Raw genomic sequence first — 22,924 nt, forward strand, 5'->3', positions numbered from 1 at the left:
AGATTCTAGCTTCATCTAAAGTAAAAGTCTGGAGAATGAATAGAGTTACTTGTGAGAGTTTGCTTACTATCGGGCTGGATGTGTAAAGTGTTGCACAGTCAAGTCACATAGTTAGGTAGCAGGCCGCTGGAAACCTGGGGCAGCTTTGTAGAAGCTCTTCGCCCATGTGGGTATTTGCCATATTATTGGACACCCGAATGAGGATTTGACTCCTGCTTCTGTTTATTTGTCAACTTCCTCATCATTCTGAAGTACGTAGTCTGTCAAATTACAAATGGCGTTTTCATCGTCAATCTTGTCGTCAACATAATCACACCTCAGGCTTCCTGCGCCCAGATCTATCGACAAAGAGTTCCGGTAACTCGCTGATACGTATCAGCCAATACAAGACCTTTCTCGGAACTTTATCTTTCTGTTCGTCAGTCCAATGACGATAATCGGAATGCCAAATCATGTAACTCCCCAAGAGACTATACACATTGTTGTCATCTGCAACCATAATTCCATCTGTACCACATGCGATGTTTAACGCAGTGACCATTTCGTCAACTTCAAATACAGGCTCAGATTCCACATGGTCCAGAAGACCGAATATGCGAAGAATGGCGATATCTTGGACCCGCGGAATCAAGAGGTAGTGAGCCAAAAACCAAATGTATGTAAGTGTAGGAAGATTTGGACATTCGCTCCTTTTATTATCAGATGTTGGTGTGTCGATTGAGGTGGTATTCATGTATTGAACAATATGACAAAATAACTTGGGACAGATATCTGGAAGCTCGATGATTTGACTATCTTCACTTGGGAAATTCAAAGACGAGTGAACTAAGCGATTATTAGCTTAGAAATTGAAGTGATCTCGTGAAGATGAAGGTGTCGTCATGGTTGCACGATGATCTGTAGGTAAATCTCTCTATGTTGTATGCAATTTGACAGTTGTGTTTGTTGGAGGATTTCGTCTGTGATAAAGGTCTGTGGGAAAAAACTGTACAGTTCCTGTCTCTTGGTATTCACTTCTAACCTATCAATATTAATTTATAGAGTGGAACTCGAATAAATAAGCTACCCTCTTTCAAGTTTATAGGAAATACATGGTATGAAGTAGCCATGAGTTGCTAGAAGAAGAATCAATGACAATGTGACCTTTGACCGGCGGAAAGTTGGATAAATTGTCATTTTCTAATTTCGATTGCAGTAGTAGGATACATTGTCAAGCCGGCTTCTTTTCAACGCGGCCCCATAACATCATTAAAACCAAAATCCCAGTTCAAATCGTGGAAATGATATCCTTCATCGATATCATCATGCACAAAATATTCACCCACAGTTCTCATAGTAGTCTCGAATATCTTCGAGTGGTTCATCTGTGAATTGCCTTTGCGCCGCACTACTCTCTCGAACCGTAAGCATTGCACCCTCAAGAACTGATTTTGGTATCATATCTTTCTGCTCTTATGTCCACCTATTGTAGGTAGAATTACAAGCGAGGAACTATTCGAGTACAAGCACTACCTGATTGATTTCTCCAACCATTGTTGATTCAGCCGTGACTGCGATTTGAACTGCATCGATAAACTCGTTGATAATGAGAGGGCTGCGGTCATAAAAACGTTCATCCCCATAATTATGAGCGGCGATGTGGCAATGAAGTCGGTATATATAATTGTTCGTGATATTTTGACAATATGGCATCATGAGAAAATCTGCAAGATACCAAATGTGCGCAAGGGTTGAAAGACTCAGACCAGCTTTGTAGCGTTGTTCTATGGAGGACAAGGAGCACTTGTTGCACGGAGAGAGTGATGTATCGAGGGCAGCCTGAGTTGGGATAATGATCGATCCAGTGTTCACGTAATGTACTATATGACCGAAAATATCAGGCTTGTCCCTTCAGAACTTGGAGATCTCGCAGAAGCCGAACCCACGCGAGCTAACATCTTCGTCGAAAAGCTTGCGAACTAGATGATAATCAGATCGAAAGGTCGATTACAAGAGAGAAGGGGAGCACTCAGCGCGTAGAGACATACAGCGTGGGGAAGGGTAGGCCAGGCGCACTCGTGAGACATGGTAAACTCTGTTGTTTGGTGCTTCTGGAGGTCCATTTCCAAAGCAGATGGAGACGCGATCGTCGCCTTTCCTGATTTGTGATCTTTAGATTAGTGAAAGCTTTACTAATCGAAAAAACATTGAACCATACGTGTAATCAAGAATCGGTCTTTTGGGCCAGTCAGGCGTTGGAGGCATTGTCTGCTCACTCATCGTCTTTTCCGAAGCTAAAGGATGAATTTACTGTTCTTCAATCAGCTTGGATCATGTTCCATCAAAGATTGTTGTGTTTGTTCTTAAAATTTCTTCGGTAACGGTGTGGTCAAAGAATTTCATAGGGGCCAGCTTTGGCTGTGCGTTTCGAACAGAAAATGAAATATCTACTCGGAGAATGTGAATCTCCACGTGCTTCCATCTACCACTTTTGACTTGATGGCGATTGGCTTGAAAAGATTCAATACAAAAAGAAAGTTTGATCGTTTCATAGGTTCGATGCTCGCTGGAAGATTCAACATGTCTAAATTGAGGGGAAAATAATTTCTTCTCAAAACTATATCCTGAACGATTGCTTTCTTTCTTGATATCTCACAGACATAGTGCCACCCAGCTATCTCATATCCTGCCTCAGAGACCTTCGCCATTATCTCATTTCTTTAGTATTTCTCCGGGCGCTGCTGGCATTATTGCACCTGCCTCTGGTACATTCTTGCTTTTGAAGTCATCCGACATCTGTTCAAATGTGACCCATTCGACTCCCTCATGTTTGTTGATATGATCAATGATTCTGTATTTTGTCAGTTGGTTGCCGGAATTATGATTCATAACAAGCCACAAGATCAGGACGTTTGGAAATGGCACACGTGCTGGATATCATAAAGAGAAGCCATTGCATACCTTTGTTGCATCTTCAAAACATGCGGTCTTCCTGAGACGTCTGGATGAATAGTCATAGGAAACACAAACTCATCATAATTCTCGTAAAAATAGTCGAAGTGATCTAGCCACATCTGTTCCACTACTTTCGGGTCCACCCATCCATGACTATTAGGTGATTTCTTGATGAACATCATGGGAGGTAGGTCATCAATGTACCATGAGGCTGGAATTTCAACCATACCAGATGGTACACCTTTGACAAGTGGTTTCATCCACTCCTCTGCTTTCTTACTATAATCAATCTTTGTCCAAGTATCTCCGAGTCTCAACCAATACATTTGACAATCATCATGGCTCATACTATGATCATACTCTATTCCGTAGCTCAACAAAAGTTCTGCTCCTTCTTTACTAGTCTCCCACCAAGGAGCCACGCTTCCCCTTGGCGGTTTACCGCAAAAATCTGTCAACAATCTATATGTTTTGTCAAGAACATCTCGCTGCTGTTCAAGTGTCATATCAACAGGGTTTTCGTGGGAGTAACCATGAAGCCCAATCTCATGTCCCGCATCACGGACCATTGCACATTCTTCGGGGAAGGTCTCGAGAGAATGACCCGGTATAAACCAGGTCGCCTTCATATTGTTCTTCTCAAAGAGTTTGAGAAGACGACGAACACCGAGTGTACCAGCGAATAATCCTGATTGTCGTAAGTTTAATGATAATCCAAGGGCCAAGAGAAGAATGAAAATGAGATCTTCAGTTGAAAATCAGAGCCTCCGTGCAACATCTGAATACTCTATCCTTGGAGTAAAGAGTTATATACTAGGAGTCTGATGCTGAGAAGAGGAATGTAGCATTGTTATTAATTTGAGTAACAAACCTCTACTGATGTCTGATGTCGAGTCTTCGCCACCATATGAACCTAACCATCCGGCTACGGCATCAATATCGACTCCATAGCCGCAGAGCGCGCGTTTCTTGACTTTCTTGTTCATTTCTGTGTTTGAGGAGGGAGGAGCAGAAGAAGAAGAAGACATGATCGAGTTCGGGAAAGTATATAGTAGGATGAGTAGATGAATATACACAACCAACGAGAGTTGCACTGCCTGCTGCTTTGTACTTCGTTGTTAATTACCTAGCACCTTGACCACGATGGAAGCCACTTTAGCATTCTGAAGTGTGGGGGAAAGCTTCAATTGCCGCCCTCATTAGGACCATTTTGATAAGAGCTCCAACGTTTCGATTAATAAGAGGAACTGATTTATTGCTAGGTATCTTATCCGAAAAGAGGAAGAAAATATCCGAAAGTCTGTCTCAACATCAAGTCACATGATCTGAAATTCCCGCGAGACAGCTCCATCGAGAAAGATGCCCCCTGTCAAATGCATGTGATTGTTTGGGTGCACTAAGTGGGCTTATGGACACCAGTAGGTACCCGGATTCTAATTTTGAACAAGAAGGTCCACGGGTAGGATCGCATCAAGGTACGAGCCAAAAGAAGATAGGACCAGCTTGCGTTAATAACATTCCCAAAGTTTCCTTGATCTGAACTCATAGTCAAAGCATCAGTACCTAGGTATTTTGAGTCAATGTTTTGTTTGCATTGATTGCCCACCTTGAAGCTTTAGAATCAATCATATTAGGCGCAACCCCAACAACTTTACTCTATCTACCAAGCTTACGACGTTGTTTGTTAACTGGCGTTGCAGGGACTGACACCCTGCGGTGCAGTTATATCTTTGAGGCAAATGAAAGTCGAATGAATGCAGCCCTTGAATCCTTTCCTGAGTGCTTTCTTCAAGAGTGCTCTGCCTACACAGTGTACGCCGGTACACCATCATGTAAGCTTGCCAACAATACTAGATTCCCAGCATCATCATCTGCAACGAGGGGCATTGGGCATGACGCTGATAGCTCTTTAGATATTATTAGTACCTACTACCGAAGTTCTCCTTACCTCCCGCGATCGAGAGACCGGCGCGCTTTACGCAGACCTTGCAGGATCGGAAGATTTCCTGGGCAGCCATGTCTTACGAGTACCGGCCAACCATGCTGCCACCGCGGGAGGGAAGGATGCGCCAAATATGCGGGAGAACCGAGGGAAGGCAAAACAATATACAACAGTTAATGGGAGGACTGTCGTGGTCAAAGATGCTTTTGTTTATAGTAATAAGGGTTGGTAGTGTGTCAATTCACTGGAGGATTAATACTAATACTCCTTACCGCAGGATTTAAAACTTTGAACCAAGCCCAACTTTTATCAGATACTCTATGGTACCCAGATTCGCTCGAACCGCGACAATGGCTTGTCTACTATATATCTAGACCTTTAGTCGGCATATTCGAGGAAATCAAAATCACAACTGCGATGCTAGCCACGAGGCTGCCAGATGGTAGACCGGTTATCCCAGCGAGGTCGTCCTCAATGCCTGATTCCGCTGCTATGAATGGACTTCCTCGTAAGAAGGATATAAAGAGTTTCAGTGACCTTTTGACGAATTTCCCTATGATCGCGAGACAAATGCAACCCGGCTTGGAGGCCCTATTTAAGGAATTTAATCAAGTATTTGAAAAGCAATTACCTCCTCCGCCATCAGCTGCGAATATTCCGGACCCTGTGCCAGATGGACCCATAGCTACAGCGATGAAGAAAGCCCGCTCTAGTAGTTTTTCGACTCCAGGCCAATCGAACGGGCATGTGCAACGTTACATCGTAGATTTTTATACCGAGGACGATGAAAATGTTATGCGGGGAGCTTTGGAGACCGCAGTCACGTCGGCGATTGACCTTTTCCAAATGGTCGACAAGCAGCAGCTTTCCCTTCTTGGAGCTACGACCGATCTTACGGGTCCAATCGTAGAACGTTTGATTGATCGTTATGTTACTGAGCAATTGCATGATACTATCTTATTCCCAAGACTATGTACAATCAAACGACCCGAGGACTTGGAATTGGAATCAAAAATCAGGCAGATGGAGTTTGTGGATATCTCACAGGTTGGTATACCAATTCAGGGTGGACATCAAGGAAAACATGAACTCACGTTACGACTTGGTCGTGCTGTCGAAGAATTTCGGAAATTGAATGGAGCAGGAAGCCCTCAGCAGATGATGGATATTCTACTTGTAACACTGAAAACAGTGACGCAGCTCATTGAAATTCCAACGAGCAAATGGGGCCCTCCTTCTCCCGAGAAAATAAGCTCCGTTTTGACTATCAATGCTGATACCCTCGTATCTTTACTATTGGTTGTGGTCATAAGGGCGCAGGTCAGGTATCTCCAGGCTCGTCTTTTATATATGCGTCACTTTATATTCGTCGATGATGTGGAAAGCGGTGAGATGGGATATGCGCTAAGCACGTTTGAAGCTGTCTTGTCATATCTTGCAAGAGATTCAGGAGGTCTGCGGAAAGCTAGCCGGCGAAACCATAAACTTTGGGCAGCTACGAAAAAAGGCAACTTAAAGGAGATGATGAAGATTATGGAGCCAGAACGAGAGCTTTCTTCTGACGAAGAAGAATCTGATCACGAAGAAGCCATCGTAGATGACATAATCGACGAGAACAGGCCCTGGGATACTTCGAATGGGCATGCCAGGCGAAGATCTTCTGGAGTTGCTACCCGACTTTCTCAAGCATCTACTCTTACTCACGTGTTTCCTTGGCAGTATTCACATGACGGTGCTGATGAAGAGCGATTACCACCATTGCGGAAACCCAAAACAGTTACTATGGATGTACGAAGCTTATCTAGCAGCTCCGAGATGTCTTTCAGATCACGGGCTACCACCATTGACTCGACAAGTAGCGGCATCGAAGGTGATACCTCAATAGAACGATTGTCGCAAACTGAAGATTCGTCTGGTGAGTCTGTTCTTATGATGGCCGTTCAGCATGAGAGACCGGAGTCACTTCAGTATCTTCTGTCGTTACAGTACTACTTCCCGCCACCGTCGGTCCTTGAAGACACGAACAATGAAGGAACAACTTTATTGAGTGCTGCTGTGCAGTTGGGGCATACCGAACTTATTAACATAATACTGGATTTTGTTTATCGAGCTTCATCTGAATTGATCGTCATTGGATACCTTTCGAGGCAGGATATCAACGGCAGGAGTGTGGCACATTTTTTATTCAATTACCCGGAGCTGATTTCAAGAGTCGGACGCTTACTGCCTTGGAGGCAGAAAGATAAAAATGGACAAACGCCACTTTTCGCTTTATGCAGATCATATGACCATGGCCGCTACAGACCTATGGTAGAGGCAGCACTTGCCGCTGCTACGACTTCCCAGGGAGACAACCAGCCTCTACATTTGGATGATCATGTTGACTTAAAAGGTAACACCTTGTTACATATCGTCAATGATCCTCAAATAGCATTACAACTTCTAACCCATTGTGATTCTGATGTTAATGCGACGAATGAGAAAAAATTTACGCCGCTCATGGTAGCTAGTAAATATGGTCGACTAGAAATGGTTCGAGCTCTATTTTCGGATCCAAGAGTAGACCTTTTTGCCAAGGAACTTCGTGGCTTGACAGCGGTGGAGCTTGCTAAGGATGACGACGTACGGAATAGAATTGATGATTTGATTTTGTTCTCAGGACTGCCAGCCACTGATGGAAGGATCACTGCTGTAGTCAGGTCATTCTTCGTTGAAGATGCAACTATTCGATTGGTACTTAAGTCTGGGGCACCATCGGGGCCTCAAAATTTCACTGTAACCACTTGTCGACGTTCATTGTCTGATTTTGAACACCTGGCAAAATTACTCGCTCTGGAAAATCCAGCGTCGTGGTTGCCATCTATATCAGGGATGAGATCGCCTTTCCAGTTCCCCTCAAGGCCTTCTAGGGCTGTCCTGAGAGATATACAGGTTCATCTCGACGCATTTTTGAAAATTCTGCTGGCACATACCACTTTCTCAACACACGAAATGCTATGGGAGTTCTTCTTGGTACCAGACATACAGGCAGAAATGATGGAGCAGAGGTCCAAATTGAAGGCTGAGGCAAGGGTGGAAACTGTACGGGAGGAATACCAGCCAATTGGTGATGTTCGCGATGTCGAGCAATTCGTAGATCACGCACGAGACATGGTCCGAAGTGTCAACTATTCTACCAAAAGTGTAGCACGCAGAGCTAATATGGTGGCAACTGTTACTATAGGTATGTTTTCCATAACACTTATGTACAATAGAGGACTAACATGAATAGATCTTTACGATGCTTATAAGCTGTCTACTCGCGCAATCTCAACCCTTACATTCATTCCTCAAACTCATATATTAGCTCTTGAAGCCTATACCCAAACACTTGCTCCATCCTCCACATCCCCATATTCCACTTTCCATACCACAATCCTTTCAATCCATAGCACCATAATTGCCATGCTACTATCTCTATCCCGTCCCACATCGCTCATATCATCAATTACTACATCCCGGAAATCAATAGAACGTTCATACAATTCCCTTTCCCGATCAACTCGCTGGCCACTGGGTCTCCTGGACGAAACTCGCCAACGGTTGAACGAAGAAAAAGAAGACAAAGTCCGGAAAACAAAAGAAGAAGTCGAGGAAACGGGAAGAGAACTAAGATATACGCAACAAGTTGTAGCAGCAGAACTAGCTGGTTGGCAAGAGCTACACGAGAAGATGGGGCGGAAAGCTGTGAAAGATTTGGCGCAGTCGATGCTTGTCAGAGAACGTACAACATTGGAGGGGCTGAGAAGAGCGGTCAGAAGGTTGAAAGTTGGAGAGAGAAGAGTTGTGGAGGTTGCAATGGAGGAGAGTGAGGATGAAGAGGAGGGTGGGGAGGTGGTAGCCAGTGGTAGCCATTTCGAGAGTGTCACTCTGTAGTTGCTGCATCGACTTGAAGCAGAATCGAAAGGTATTCTTTGCATGTGCAGAGATTGACGAATGGGAATGACTGAAATGAAATGGCACATTGTGTTTTGTTTTGGTTTGGATAGAGATCATGATCATGCCTGGCGATTGAGGCGTGGCATGAGTTGATATGATATTATACTGTATAGCATCGTGGCGTCTTGGCATACACATAACTCATAAGTGGGTTTATTTATTGATTATGGTTCATTACTAGGCTCCACATATTGCGTTCCAAGTGATTACTGTGTTATTCCAAACTGTTACGAATTATGTATCCGTCGAGTCCGTGCCGGCGTTTCTACATTTGGGTGTTGACATATATTCATCGTCACCTCTCAATTGAAATTCCTGATTCTTCTTGCACATATCATCTATCTCATCTCCGAAGTTATCAATTGGACGATAAATGTAAGTCTGAAATATTACAAGACTCCGGGTAGTTATTGTCTTAAATATCATTCATTACTCATAAGTCATTTACTGTAGATTTCATTTTAAAACCATTTTATCCAATAATACCATGAATGCTAAATGGTCCCCAACTCCCACAATTCAACTTTGATGATTGGGGTGCTAAATCATCGACTCATGAGCTTTACACCCAGTCGTCTTTAGAAAATTATCTCCGCAATATATCTAGGTAGCTACCGTGTGCCCCTTGAACTCCTCACGCGCCCCTATTCGTATCCGAACACCATCATGATATCATCGCTAAATTTAGGTAACAGAAGCATTCAGTCTACCCACAACTTCTCTTTCCCACCAACTTTCAAAATTCAATACTAGTTTGTCTTTTCGGGCTTCTTCTGCTGCGAATACCACCGCGTGACTTCGGATTACTTCTTCTACTATAATTGGGGGGTTTGTGTCAGTTTTATACGGCCGAAAAAATTAAAAAGCTATAAAGAAAGAAGATCAAACTTACAGCTACACCCTACCCATTTTCTCTGCGCAACTTCTACTTCCGCCCCCTCATTCATGACACTATTTATGGCACCCACAAACTGTCTTACTAGCCCTTCGTCCCCACCTCCGTGTCCACTCTTAATATCCGTAATTTTCGGCTCATAAACCTTTGTTTCCCCAGTAATAAAGTCCTTGACTGTGATCGTCGTACTATCTGCATGTATTTCTCCATCACTACCATATATATGTGAATATCTATCACAAATCTTTTTCGTATGAGATACCATGTGGAACGAAGCTTGTTTAGCTCCACGGTTAAGAGAGGGATTGGCGGGAAAAGTGAGAGTTACGAATTGGTCGTCGTTGACCGTGTTGTCGGATTCGTAGACGCAGCGACCGAACCAGTTTTTGCCTTCGATATCGGGGACGGGTGTTGAGGATGTGTAGTCTTCGGATAAGACGGAGAGAACGGCGGATTCGGCGGCTTCAGGACCAGAGGTACTGAGGATATCTTCGATGTCTGGGATGAGAATGTCGACAGGCCAGTCGGTGTTGGGGGCGTGGAGTCCTTTGTGTTTGGGAGATATGTATATGTCTTTGGCGGAGTACTTACATTCTGGTTCGATGGGACAAGAGAGACAATTTGTGGCAGTGCCTGCGGCTGCGGGTTTGCGGGTACGGGTGAATTGTTGGACAGCGCCAGAGGAGGTTATTGTTTCAGGGAGATGGGGTGGAGCGGTTGGGTCGGAGGGGGGAGGAGAACAGAGGAGCCAGAGAAGGAGATCAATATCGTGACAAGATTTTGTGAGGAGGGAGGGGGCAGTCGTGGATTCTTTGCGCCAGTTTCCACTATTTGGCAGTTAGCTATCATGCCTCAGAATTCGAGAGGAAATATCCATACCGAACATAACTATGAGTAAAATGCCACCAACCGACTGGCTCGGTATGGTTAATACTCAGCACGTCCCCAATAACCCTCTCCTCCAAAAGTAATTTCCTCAACATCATATTATGCGGACTATACCTCAATACATGTCCAATACTGAATACCTTGTCTGGTAATCTATTCCGTGGATAATCTGGCAACATCGCCCTATAAATCTCTACACAATCCTCCAATGTTGTCGCCAATGGCTTCTCACACATAATATGCAAGCCCAATGGTTTCAATCCCACGATAACCTCTTTGTGCATTTCATCCAGCACACATATAAAGGCGGCATCGACCCCCGGCGGTACGGACTCCCCGCGAGCAGCGCGGGCTCGTCGATCAAGCTCATAGGAGAGGAACTCTTTCCAATTAGAAAATGATTGGCCTTCAGACGGGGAACCAGAACCCCAGATGTAGTGCGAACCGAGGCGTTGTCGTTTATAGGGGATGGGTTCTGCGACTGCGGAGACGATGCCTGGGGTGGATTCGTGCACACAGCGGGAATATTGACTGCCTCGAGATCCAGCGCCGACAATGAGGACGCGGGGTGGGTTTGAGGAGGTGGTTGTGGAGGGGTTGGCGGGAGCGGATGCGTGTGGTGGCATTTCTTCGAAGTTGTAGTTCGAGGTTGGAATTGCTGTAGATTAGCTTGGGGTTTGAGGTTATTATCAAGAGATATTGGGTTGAAGCTCAAAGCTTCAATTGAATTAGATATGCTCGCGGGTGTCTGTGTGTACTTGGTTGATCGCACTTGTCAACAACAAAGGCATGGATGGACGATAGATAGACATCACATAATGTAAATGAATTAAACTTTACTTATCCTTGATTCAGGGCGTACCCAAGTAGCAGAACAACACACTTACCAATTGTGTAGATGCTAAGCTATTGAGCTACCTAATCGTGCAGGAGGGGCTCTTCAGGTCCCTTGCCTGACCCCGCGATAAGGGGTGGGGAGAGTAACGTTACTAGGTTCGAACCAATCACATCCGAGTAATTTGTATTGCAAAAGGTATCCGCCATTTCTTCATACCTTCGTCCTTATATTATTGTTATACAAAGCCATCCTACCTCTTGAATACGCCTCGGTGTATCAAACTTCCGGACCGAGGAAATGGGGAACAGCTGATGAGTACCTTTGAGGGGGGAATGACTACGTTACATCAGGGCGTCCTTTGTTGCATATCTGCTTAAAGTCTGATGCAATACAAGACATTTGGAATACGGATCTGCCTTGTGGATTGGACGAGAGTTCACAAATATCACATTTCGGGCATAAAACTTGAGGTTACAGATGAGATAACATTCACAATTGAGTTTATAGCTAATAAACCATAAATTTTGCACGTTACTTCCAGCTCGCTTTTGTCTTCGAGTGGAGTCTGGAGTATGTAAAGCGACGGCGCTCCACACCAGAAGACAACGGAAAATCTTGCCCCTCAGAAAGTGCAGGGCAGTGGACGTTGCATCTATCCTTTTTCACATAGTATGGTCCAATGCCTGTCATCCCTTCAAAGAGCGCTTCGGTTGTGCTCTAATATCCAGCGGCATGAGTTTCCCCATCCTGGGCGATTACCGCTCCAAGATGTTCTCGATATCCACCAGAAAGGCCAGAATAGATCTCCCACACCTGTCATTGAGAATGGGATTAACAAGTTTTGATGCGTGGGGTGCCAGATACACATCGAGATTTCCAATTGCAATATTCTGTAGTATCGGAGAACATCCATCAAGAACGAAATCCACAAGCCCAGCTTTGTGTCGAAATCTATTGACAGATGCAATATCATGCATACCAGTGGCGTTGCCTGGCCTTCAACTGAAACTCGAAGATTATTCTTGAATTCTGATTATGATATCCTCGCATAGCGAACCTCATACGTTTCGTACCATCCACTGATCCTGCGCTCGACAAGTTCCCTCATCGCTTCGAATGTCTGACATTTATCTTTTAGATCTACACGAAAATCAATCTCCTCAAACTTGACTCCGGGTTGTCGGTCAAGTTTACAATGTGCTCCATACTTATTCACTTTGTGAGCGGTCAGTGCAACGGGAGAATTCCAGTTGTGAGATACCGCACTTCTACTGATAGTTGCGTATACAACATTCCTATCGCCAAGCTTCCGGTTTGATTGTCTCAATGTTCCAAGGTATACACTAGGTTTGAATAATGGATCTGGTAATCCATGATCTTCATCGGGGTATGGAAATGGTGGATTTAACACACCCAGTGGTGTAGCAGGCCGCTGCTCGGTAAACACATCGTGTGCGGAATTATTATATGGTTCTTCTGGGAAACCTATTATGGCTTCTTGCCCCGAATCAAGTTGCTTGGGTGACAGGCATTTTGAAACTCGTGCAGATAAAGGTTGAGTAGAAGGAGCGAACAATTTTGCTGAATCGATAGATGTCTCATACGGAAAGTAAGTTGGTGGAATTTCTAGCTTAGGAGGAGCTAGAGGCTTTGCTGCCTTGTGCTGGGGCCCTGAAAGTCCAGAATCATTACCGGTTAGAGGTAGGAAATGAGTTTCTTGTGGAAATATACGGTCTTCATCTGATATTTCCACCACGCGGGACAACCTTTCCAGTATCTCCTCTTCTGATTTGGTCCGCTCTAGTCCTTCACGTTCCAGAGATGCCATTTTTGGAGTAATCGAGAGAGACAAGAATGCATTGTTGCATCTGATGGTTGGAGAAAATGTTTCGAAGCGGTCCTTACATTACTGTCGATATTGAGAGCAAGATTAGGAGCTTTCTTGATTGTCTTTGTAAGCTCTAGAAGGTTAAATAAAGAGTATTGAAATACATTAACGCGATCATTGAACATCACTAACATGTGAAGATCGAACAAAGAATTGTGATATCATTACTAGAAAAGTTGTATAGATTGATCGAGACTTCTCGAAAAACTTACCATTCTCTTGTGGACCTTCTAGAGGTTGTGATAATTGGACATTGTCATGAATGCTACCGCACAGAGTATACTTATGATGTTTGTCATAACTCTGCTTTAGATGCCATTGCGATGATATCAAAGCTTGTAGAATATAGGATAAATCGTCAGATAACTTGTATCAACGATTGTTGTATTAGTATGTATCAAGTATATCGTGAGTGAGAGAATTTATATTGATGTTTGTAAAAGGCACCTACTCCGTTTGGTGCAAGTGGAGAAATCCTGCTCATTCGCCGAAACTCGGGTTCTGGCCTCGATGTCAAGGCATTATATCATATCACATGATCAGTACCTCGCTTCTCAGGATCTTTCAATTCTGCCTCCGAACCTCCCAACTACCTTGAGATTCCCAATTGACGCCCATCATACCTGTCAAGATGTTCACACAAACTGTCCGCGCTTCGGTATGCTACATGCTCAGCTCAAAATGTCATTTTACTAACCGTAGAAGCGCTCTCAAATCGCCCGCGTTGCGAGGCAGCAAATGATCAGCAAGAGAACTTTCATCGTTCCTACTGCTGTTCGTCGTGGTACGTTCATAATTCTATTCACAACTATTATTCTGCCTCCAGAACCACTGCCACCGGAACACATGATATACGCGGATACATCCACCAGTCAGAAGCTAATTCCGATCAACAGCGGACCTTGTCCAAGATCTTTACCTCAAGGAATTGAAGAGTTACAAAGCTCCTCAAATCAAGGCATCCGATTCCGAAGGACACGTTCTCAAGTTCTCCCCACCTAAGGCCCCTACATCTCCAGAAGAAACCGATATCGCAAAGGAATTGGCAGCATATGAGGCAAGCACAGTCGAAGTAGAGGGACAAGCTGAGGGAGGTGTTGAGGCCAAGGAGGTTGATTGGTTTGAGGAGGAGCCTGAGGAGGAGGCCGCACACCACTAGATTACGAGATGATACCGGAGTGAAAATGTGAAGCCGCGTGGTTGATCAAAACGTGGGGATGCGACGGAGGGGCGGGGAAATGTGTCACATAGCGAGGTGGTAGAATGAAGTGCGAATTGTACAGTCATTAACCGCCTATTTTGAAAGAAGACTCGATCGACTGGATTATCTTCCGCAGCACATGTCACTATTTTTTCTAGGTTTCTGGAAGCAGATTGTTCATACCGTCCATCTCGATATGATTAAATTGCTACCATCTGCTTCATTTGGACACTCGTTTTAAACCCTGTCCACGAAATCTTCAGTGTTTCACGCCAAGTGGCTAGGATTCCTGAATCACAGAGAGTGCTATCATGACGAAATTGTACAAAACAATACTTGGTATAATAAATCTAGTTTTGGACTCGTTTTTCCGCACCATCCACAATAGACATGCGGCTACTTCCTCATTCGAGAAGATCCCCTGCTACTAGCTGCACGGGCCTTTGCGGGGGGTACTAAACATCTTCCTCTTGTTCTCCCGCCCAACACTACTGCCTCCAACATCACCACTTCATTGTTTTTGAACAGCGGGAAACTGTCATCTTTTGCGTTCACAGTCTTGATCCTACATGGAGGATCGCCCATCATGCAATGCTTCCAGCTCTTTAATATGACGAGTGAACTGGCTACCATCCAAATATCAGTCAAGCTTTCAACTGCCTCATTCACAAAGAGTCATTCAATCAATCTTCAACATCCACAGAAACGGTTTCCTTAATACCTCTTCCTTCCAGCTCATATACCTTTTCCTTCATACTTGTGCCGTCCAACTCAAACTTTCCGGGTCCCTCCATCTCATGAAAGTTGGCAGTCGTTTCTAGCTCCAATGCATTTTTATAACTTCGCATCTTCCATGGTAACGTGACAGGCTGTTTTTGTTGATCTCGATGACGAATTACAACACATACTGTCACCAAAAGAAGTAAGCCTAAGACACCGGTGATAATACCCACAATCAAAGGCATGCGACTATTTTTTATGTTGGAACTCGATGGTATATTGGTAGATACTGAGGGGGTGTCGGTAGATGTTGGAAATAACGTCGGGTGTGTGTACGGGGTGTTATTGACCGTATCTGTGTCCACGCCCGAAAATGACCCTAAACTCGAAAGATGTTCGTTTCCTGATATGATGGTCGAAATAATTTGCTCTGCTGTTGTTGAACTACTAACACTGTCACCTACGACGGTACTGCTGATGTGGGTGCTCACGGTGATGTTATTGGTGCCACTGGGGTACCTCGTCGTTTTATCGATGCTGCTGCTATCATCTCTTTTATTAATTTTAACGTCGTTGACCCAAAAAGCACCTGAAAGTGTCTTATCGCCCCCACAATCGCTCAAAACTGCCCATGGTGGAAAATGCACATTATTTATATCGAGCCCTGGTGGTATAGTCCACTTGTATTCTCCAGATGATAGTGGAACATTTGCTATTGTTTCAGAATCAGTCTTGACTCCAGACATATGAAGATGACGAACGAACAAGCTATCTCAAGAATTGAACCTCCAATGCCAGAATCAATGATCATTCGCACTAAAGTCAAATTGGTAGTTCCACTTTGACGTGAGTGCCATTTGATGGCATAGTTACTTCCCGAAATTAGGATTTGCCTATCATTTGGTGTGAGGATTTTGAGCTCAATCGCGTAGTCTGAGCATACCAATAAACACAGAATCAAAACGAAAACACAAGTTACGTGAAGATATAGAATCATCTTAAGTACTTGTTTGATTTATCGTTTGGAAAGAAACAAATATCACATACAACGGTGCTATGGTAAAGAGTTAAATGCGGTTGAGGATCATTCTACTATTTGTGCAACCTCTAACCCTAGCTGCTAATAGGATATTAGGAAACTTGTGGCTCAATTGAATGCGAAATGAGCATCTTGGCCCCACCTCAACAAAAAGTATCTACATAGCTCAGTGGATGAAGTGGCGCCCAGGATCTTCTTCAAAAAGTGATGAATGAAACGGCCCCCAAATTGACCCTCGGTTGTGTGACCAAGCCCACAGCATAAATCGCCAGCATCCCCCAATCATGCATCAACTATCGCTGATTTTTGGCATGAAGGAATCTCAAAATGCGGCGGTGGTCAGTCTATCTCGTCTTTTCATCTCATTTCTTGCTTCTGCAGTCAGCGTTCGTATCGATATCTCGTTCCTGTATAGCAATTTATATCTTTCTGCGAATGTCATTTCCACGAGGCAGGTGGTGGAGGAATAAGAAAAGTTTGCCAAGTTTACCCCTTAATAAATTTACCGCATGGATCTAGACTCAAGCCTTAATCGCAAATACGTGCCTGTTTAGTGCTGATGAGGATTGTCGCCTCGTATAAAACGAGTCAATGGCTACCTAGTGCCTTATTAGAAGGCTGATACGGTATTGTCGTCTTCATTTACACGTATCTTCATCTTGCTGCCTCTCTCTTGAAGGTACGAGGTCAACACCAGCCTTGATATCGTGCTTGAGAGTAGTGACATACTAGCAATAAAATCGGATTTGAATTACCCCTTGAACAGCTATGTTGCACATCTACTACCTTGAAATTACAAGACACATTTAGACAAATCTTTAAGAGCCTTGGAACTAGTGAATATCCTACGAAACTATTCCGTGCCACTCCTCCCTCCTTGCTATCCTCGCTCTCTTCACACCTCTTGTTGCATATCTACAACTTTCTCAATACAACATATATCTCAACATACCCTAATACAATACTCACTTAACCCCCACAATACACCAAATCAAACCAAATTCAACCCCGGCAAATCCATATCCTCTTCATCGGTAGCTAATAAAATCACATCCCCCGAAATTCTTTGTTGCACATCTATATTCTTTAATTTTATAAATCTCAAATCTTAATGCTCAATGCGCGTTGCAAACTCAAACTCAAACTCAATTTTAGCATTAGTATTACATGAGCAGAGCAGAGCAGGGACGCGAAATGATAAGATAGAATTTTGATTTTGATTTTGATTGCGCATGGGGATGGGGATGGGGATGAGGATGGGAAGAAGGTTAAACTTTAGGGTTTTGGTACGAGGATAGGAATGGGAAGTTGAATTTGGGGTTTTGGGATACCGGATACGGGATATAGATGGTATTGTTTATTTACCTACTTGGCTATGTAAACTTGGATTCTTGTGTGTAGAGTAGTGAGTAGTATCTAAATGTGTGGTTGGGGTGGGGAATGGTGGTTTGTGTATTTGTATATCTGGATTCGTGAATTTGTGAATTTTGTGCTGTCTTGTGCGTGAGGGATGTGAGGGATAGTGATGGAGAGGGGGATGTGTGTATTAGATGGATGGGGTAGTATGGTACGCGATGGTATGGTGTTGAATAAAGTGATAAAGATTAAATTATAGATATCGATCTATCTATCTATCCGGTGATGCTTAAGTTAATTTACGGTTTGCCCTCGAAAGTGTAAAGCTACCTAGGTAGGTTATTGATAGCTCTACTTCACAAATTCACAGATTCGAACACATTTGATTCTGGGAGTATGGAGAGGTTATGTTTATGTATTTATATGCTTATATGTAGAATATAGAATGTAGCGCTAAGATGTACTACTGTTTATATCTATGTGAGGTGAGTTTTGATATTATGCTTTACTTCAAGGTTGGGTTTGACAAGCTTGGATAGCTAGTTGTCTGGACTCTGTAGCGCTTCGGTATGTATATGTGTATGTAGTGTAATATGTAATATGTGGTTTCTAGATAACTCACTCCTTCCCTTCCCTTCCCCTCCCCCTCTCAACCCATATTATCTTATTCGCTGACCATCTCTCCTCTCCTTTTCAATCCCCCCTCTCTTTTTCATCTTTCTAAGCACATCCACATCCACATACACACACATCCATATCTACATCCCTAAAAACATGAATAGGAATCGAAACCTCATTCATCAAACAATCAAACAACCAATGCACGTATACAAACCACATACAGCAAGATAGACAGAGAGGTAGATGCACATATAGATATACACATTAAAAGCAAGTATTGAAAAACATAGTTCTCATTACCAAGTTAGATAGTTAGATAGGTAATTAAACATCCCTTTCCTTCCATGCATCCCCTTTTCCTCCCAGCACATTCATCCACGCATACATGCAACCATCCATCCATCTATCCTCCCTCCAAACGCCATCAAGATCCATTACTCGTACTTCGTAGACTAGAAACTAAGAATAAAAAAATCAGCCGACCCAACTCCATGATTTCATTTCACAAACTCCATTAATAACATTTCTCCACTTTCCATTCTTGCTAAGTTTTGCTTGCTTGCTTCCTTGCTTGCTCGTTCGCATGCTTAACTCACAAAATTAATCCTTTGTCAACTTTAACACTTCTTCTTCCTCCATCTACAACTTCCGATCCCCATTTTCCCTTCCATTCCCTTTCCCTCTCTCTAGCTTCCTCAAAAGCCCTCCTACAGTCTTTGGGTAAAACGTCAAGTACATCTTCACTAACTCCACTCAAGCCATCCATACCCATTAAATTATCTCCTGCACTTCCAGTTGATTTCCCTCCCGCGCTCAAATCCCAAACCGTACCATCTGGACCTGGAACGCCGTAATGTGTTGATGGTGAAGATTCCATGTATGTATCTACTATCATGAGATTTCTAGAAAAGTATGGTTTGACTGGTGGGAAGAGTGTTGATGATTCTGCAGATGGGGATTGTGGTTCGTTGTCGTTTATTTGTTCCCAGCGGGCATGAGTAGGTTGCATGGTTCGTGGGTATTGCATGATATTTGTGTGGGGATCGTAGATACCGTTCAGGTTTTGACGACGAGCTGCTGAGATTGCGGAGTTGAATCGACTTTTGGCACATATTAGCGAGGGGTTTAAATTGCTTCATGAGAAAGGGAAGCAAAGAACAAACATACCTAGCTTCTCGAGCATGTTCCAACATCCAATTAACATCATTAACCATAATCTTTCTCTTCTTGCCATCAATCATCTTTCCGGTTTGTTGTGGGACAGTGGGCTGACTAGAATGATATACTGAACTTGCTCCATGCCATGCGACGTATTGATTCTTGTTATATGCTTCTCCATCCTTAAATGCATCATTTGGATCAGCCAAAGAACCTTCTTCAACTCCCTCTTCCCTTGCTTTCGTAACCTCATAATCATCTGTGATTCTCTTGCCCCCAACAATAATTTGAGCGCCGAATTCGCGGAAGACTGATCTCGCCGTAACAATTCCAATAGCTCTTCCCTTATAAGAATGTGGAATAAGTTCTCGTTCGATCATGTCCCTCTTCTCCTCTTCATCAATAATAATCTTAAATAACCGCTTATGCTTCGCGAAGAAAAGATAACTATCTCTGAATCCTACACAACGTGCCGGTTCGGTGGATAACATATAAAGTCTCTTCCCTCTCCCATGAACCGTAAATGTCCTGCAACGATATTCCCGACCATCTTGTAGATAACCAAGCTTATCAACCTTTTTCTCTCCTTCCGCATCCTCGGGTAATTCCACTTCATCATTCACAACGTCCATCATGTTTCCCTCTTTATCGACTGGTTGTTGTGTAACATGACTAGGACCGCCCCGTCTGGCCCCTCGCCCACCACCTCTAAATCCTCTTCCTCTACCCCTCCCTCGACTTGGTGTAGGTGCCTCGGAAGTAGTTCCATCATCTAAATCCCATCCTGGAGGTTTGATCTTGGGAGGTCTACCTAGACGCTTCTTACGAATGGTGGTTTCTGGAGCGGGAGTGGCTGGAGCAACTTCCTCTTCGACTTCTGATTCGATTGCTTCTTCCTCCTCTTCATTTTCATCTTCGTCGTTTTCGGGAGGGGTACCGGGGTCAGATGGCGGTGCATCAACTATGGAATCATCTTCGGGATCATCGTACGTTTGTGGTGTATTTTCTATATGGAAGGGAGATGTAGTTAGAATTGTCTGAAGGTAATAATGTTATGCGCCAGTCAAAATATTGGAAGCAACTCACTTAATGCAGCAGCGGCATTTTTAGCAGCAGCTCTACCAGGTCGTCTACCCATTTTCAAGGGATCTTCGATAATCAATTAATCGAATTTGTGCTTCAATGAAGGTATTGGTGAACTTGACGTCGCGACTTGCGACGCGAATTGAAAGTCGGCCGCTTAAACAAATTAATCCCGAGAAGCACGTGGAAGCTAGCTAGCCTTAAAATGGTTAACCACCATGTGATCAAAACTTCCCCAAGATTCGTATTGATCTACTCCGTATTTTACCATTTTTCCGCTGCAGCTGCTTACCATTCGGGATTTCCTAGATGGCCTCGGTGAGATCTGAAATCACAAGATAGAGTGTTTCTATTACTAGGGTTCAGTCTTCACAACTATTGACAGACGATGAGAAGCATGAGATGCTGCCGACCCCTAGAATAGTTTCGGCTCAAGTCGGATCGAACTACGAATCACCTGGACTGTGTTTCTCATATTCGTATCTTGAGTTGGCTTCTGTACCCATTTGTTTGTACTTTCCTACACTTTAATGTTCCCCGTCAGGATCACAACAGTATCGTATAAAATGAATGTACGAGTACTGCACATGCAATGAGGCATCTAAAATTACCTGAATGAAGGACGAACATTCTGTAAAACTATGCAGGCTGTGGTAGCTGAATGCGCAATGCGAGTTTCCATCGGAGGCTTCATATGTTCGCATCGCAGCATCGCATGGCATTGATTTTATGGGTCACGACATGTGGACATACCAGGTAGTTCTTCAAATTTTATATGATTACCAGACTGGAGGGTTTTTAGAATGATCTTTACCGAATACCTGTCCAAAGAATTCCAAACAGAAAAGTTCTTGACGCAGAAAACATTCGATCCTTTCCCTTCCCCGCCGCCTGACGACAGAAATTGAAGGTTAGAGATGCTGATATGTATAATTGGTGATATTGGCATATTGCAGTGTTTTCGGGTAGTATTGCAGTATTTGGTGTAGACCAATGGAACTCCAATCCTGGATAAGTACATGATCTCAAGCTTGAAAGTCTTAGGTCAGCTTGTCCAGGGTGCAGCTTGTGAAGTGTTGGGGAAGTAGTGGAAAGACAAACCAACAATCTAGATAGGAACACCAATAATCTTCTTGTGTGGGCTGAATCTGGATGAAGTTGCTTTGATTTGTTGATAAATATCGGTAGAGCTACCGTGGCGGTAGGTGTTGGGGAAACCTCGATAAGTCCGATAGGAGTTTTGATTGCTTCGATTGTAATATGTATGCATTTGTAAGATCGGGTTACCTAGATAGATAGATAGATAGATAAGGGGCTTTGATTCGTGGCGAAATAGACGAAATCCTCCGTAAACGAAGAGGAAAGCTTCAGCTCCAAAACCTTAGCAGTTGAGGCAGATCTTTGTGTACGTGTAGAGTATAGCAGTACTGTTGTGAGTTGTAATCTGTAACTTTTTACAACTGCTTGAATTAGAAGCTGTTACTCAATCCGATGAAGCTCCGTAACCCGTGTAAGGATACTGAGATATGGAGTGTGTAAGGTTTAATATATATATGACGTATTTGTATCGAGTCAAGGAAAGGGAAAGTTTAGAATGTTGAATCTGGTTGAATTCCGGTCGAGAACATTTTATTATTCATTTATTTTGGAGGCGATGGCGTGGGACATTTCCTTCGTGTGGGACGAGGGAAGAGGGACGACCAGTCACACTACAGATTGGAGAAGAAGGAAAGCAAAAGCAATGTTATATGTTGAATGTCAGATTGAATATTACAGGTTCGGAATGAAAAGATGAGATGAAAGGAGGTATCCGGTTTCTTGAGTGTTTTCTATGTACATGATCTATCGCATTTCATCGTTAATCGGTATCTCCAATATACATGGTATACAGGATTAACATGAGTAAGTTGACTGGTTTGATAACGAATGCGTTTCTTATGAGAGCAAAGCAAAGCAAAGCAAAGCTGCATGATGAATTAAATAAGACGACTGGCTGCGCTGTCATCAATCCATCCATCCATCCATCAATTATCATCATCATCATCATCACCATATCATCATCATCATCGACTCCATAAAGACTCCACTACCTATCTATCTTCACCTCCTTATTATACACGTCGAACTAATTTAATTTCGATATAACTGACTGATACTTGAAGATATTTGATATTTGATATTTGAGACTCGCTACTCGATACTTACTTACTTTTTAGTCTAACTTATTTGTATCCAATCCAATCCAATCCATAATTACATCAATATGTAAAGAGGAGCGCATTAATTTCACTCTTCTGTAACATTCTCTTCTTCCTTTTTCTTGTTTTGCGACATCCATACATCTAACTATCTGACTCTCTATCGATATATCCATCCCACCTTT

At 43.4% G+C, this 22,924-nt stretch overlaps 9 protein-coding genes across 9 annotated transcripts; 2 read left to right on the forward strand and 7 right to left on the reverse strand.

The window, feature by feature from the left end:
* Nucleotides 1–310: 310 nt before the first annotated feature.
* On the reverse strand, nucleotides 311–1,440 carry EAF01_002039 (uncharacterized protein; the record flags this gene model as incomplete). The annotated part of the gene is made up of 2 exons (XM_038910289.1): nucleotides 311–825; nucleotides 1,326–1,440. The coding sequence occupies 2 exons, from the start codon at nucleotides 1,438–1,440 to the stop codon at nucleotides 311–313; spliced, it is 630 nt and encodes a 209-aa protein (XP_038775101.1).
* Nucleotides 1,441–1,890: 450 nt separating this feature from the next.
* Nucleotides 1,891–2,244, reverse strand: EAF01_002040 (uncharacterized protein; the record flags this gene model as incomplete). The annotated part of the gene is made up of 3 exons (XM_038910290.1): nucleotides 1,891–1,958; nucleotides 2,028–2,137; nucleotides 2,198–2,244. The coding sequence occupies 3 exons, from the start codon at nucleotides 2,242–2,244 to the stop codon at nucleotides 1,891–1,893; spliced, it is 225 nt and encodes a 74-aa protein (XP_038775102.1).
* A 447-nt stretch (nucleotides 2,245–2,691) lies between these two features.
* Nucleotides 2,692–3,962, reverse strand: EAF01_002041 (uncharacterized protein; the record flags this gene model as incomplete). Its single annotated transcript, XM_038910291.1, has 3 exons — nucleotides 2,692–2,830; nucleotides 2,941–3,622; nucleotides 3,806–3,962. The coding sequence occupies 3 exons, from the start codon at nucleotides 3,960–3,962 to the stop codon at nucleotides 2,692–2,694; spliced, it is 978 nt and encodes a 325-aa protein (XP_038775103.1).
* Nucleotides 3,963–4,310: 348 nt separating this feature from the next.
* Nucleotides 4,311–9,025, forward strand: EAF01_002042 (uncharacterized protein). Its single transcript, XM_038910292.1, has 4 exons — nucleotides 4,311–4,766; nucleotides 4,848–5,100; nucleotides 5,154–8,099; nucleotides 8,148–9,025. Exons 1-4 carry the CDS (start codon nucleotides 4,689–4,691, stop codon nucleotides 8,789–8,791), a joined length of 3,921 nt encoding a protein of 1,306 aa, XP_038775104.1. The 5' UTR covers nucleotides 4,311–4,688; the 3' UTR covers nucleotides 8,792–9,025.
* A 513-nt stretch (nucleotides 9,026–9,538) lies between these two features.
* EAF01_002043 (uncharacterized protein) lies at nucleotides 9,539–11,263 on the reverse strand (the record flags this gene model as incomplete). The annotated part of the gene is made up of 3 exons (XM_038910293.1): nucleotides 9,539–9,669; nucleotides 9,747–10,576; nucleotides 10,629–11,263. The coding sequence occupies 3 exons, from the start codon at nucleotides 11,261–11,263 to the stop codon at nucleotides 9,539–9,541; spliced, it is 1,596 nt and encodes a 531-aa protein (XP_038775105.1).
* Nucleotides 11,264–12,508: 1,245 nt separating this feature from the next.
* EAF01_002044 (uncharacterized protein) lies at nucleotides 12,509–13,303 on the reverse strand (the record flags this gene model as incomplete). The annotated part of the gene is made up of 1 exon (XM_038910294.1): nucleotides 12,509–13,303. The coding sequence occupies one exon, from the start codon at nucleotides 13,301–13,303 to the stop codon at nucleotides 12,509–12,511; it is 795 nt and encodes a 264-aa protein (XP_038775106.1).
* A 691-nt stretch (nucleotides 13,304–13,994) lies between these two features.
* Nucleotides 13,995–14,522, forward strand: EAF01_002045 (uncharacterized protein; the record flags this gene model as incomplete). The annotated part of the gene is made up of 3 exons (XM_038910295.1): nucleotides 13,995–14,021; nucleotides 14,069–14,147; nucleotides 14,260–14,522. The coding sequence occupies 3 exons, from the start codon at nucleotides 13,995–13,997 to the stop codon at nucleotides 14,520–14,522; spliced, it is 369 nt and encodes a 122-aa protein (XP_038775107.1).
* A 725-nt stretch (nucleotides 14,523–15,247) lies between these two features.
* EAF01_002046 (uncharacterized protein) lies at nucleotides 15,248–16,281 on the reverse strand (the record flags this gene model as incomplete). Its single annotated transcript, XM_038910296.1, has 2 exons — nucleotides 15,248–15,996; nucleotides 16,050–16,281. 2 exons carry the CDS (start codon nucleotides 16,279–16,281, stop codon nucleotides 15,248–15,250), a joined length of 981 nt encoding a protein of 326 aa, XP_038775108.1.
* A 2,300-nt stretch (nucleotides 16,282–18,581) lies between these two features.
* On the reverse strand, nucleotides 18,582–22,538 carry EAF01_002047 (uncharacterized protein). The gene is made up of 4 exons (XM_038910297.1): nucleotides 21,643–22,538; nucleotides 20,545–21,571; nucleotides 19,468–20,464; nucleotides 18,582–19,400 (listed from the first exon to the last, which is right to left on the reverse strand). The coding sequence occupies exons 2-4, from the start codon at nucleotides 20,594–20,596 to the stop codon at nucleotides 18,893–18,895; spliced, it is 1,557 nt and encodes a 518-aa protein (XP_038775109.1). The 5' UTR covers nucleotides 20,597–21,571; nucleotides 21,643–22,538; the 3' UTR covers nucleotides 18,582–18,892.
* Nucleotides 22,539–22,924: the final 386 nt, after the last annotated feature.

This window comes from Botrytis porri (assembly GCF_014898465.1).
Source record: "Botrytis porri strain MUCL 3234 chromosome Unknown BPOR_002, whole genome shotgun sequence".
Lineage (NCBI taxonomy): Eukaryota > Fungi > Ascomycota > Leotiomycetes > Helotiales > Sclerotiniaceae > Botrytis > Botrytis porri.

What these genes read in the sequence shown, in the direction of transcription:
- EAF01_002042 (XM_038910292.1), top strand. Translation starts at nt 4,689, where the DNA reads ATGCAGCCCTTGAATCCTTTCCTGAGTGCTTTCTTCAAGAGTGCTCTG. An exon ending in TTTTGTTTATAGTAATAAGG is followed by an intron (nt 5,101 to 5,153) that starts GTTGGTAGTGTG and finishes TCCTTACCGCAG; the next exon opens with GATTTAAAACTTTGAACCAA. An exon ending in GGTGGCAACTGTTACTATAG is followed by an intron (nt 8,100 to 8,147) that starts GTATGTTTTCCA and finishes TAACATGAATAG; the next exon opens with ATCTTTACGATGCTTATAAG.
- EAF01_002047 (XM_038910297.1), bottom strand. Translation starts at nt 20,596, where the DNA reads ATGGGTAGACGACCTGGTAGAGCTGCTGCTAAAAATGCCGCTGCTGCA. An exon ending in AAATGCCGCTGCTGCATTAA is followed by an intron (nt 20,465 to 20,544) that starts GTGAGTTGCTTC and finishes CCTTCCATATAG; the next exon opens with AAAATACACCACAAACGTAC. An exon ending in GAACATGCTCGAGAAGCTAG is followed by an intron (nt 19,401 to 19,467) that starts GTATGTTTGTTC and finishes ATGTGCCAAAAG; the next exon opens with TCGATTCAACTCCGCAATCT.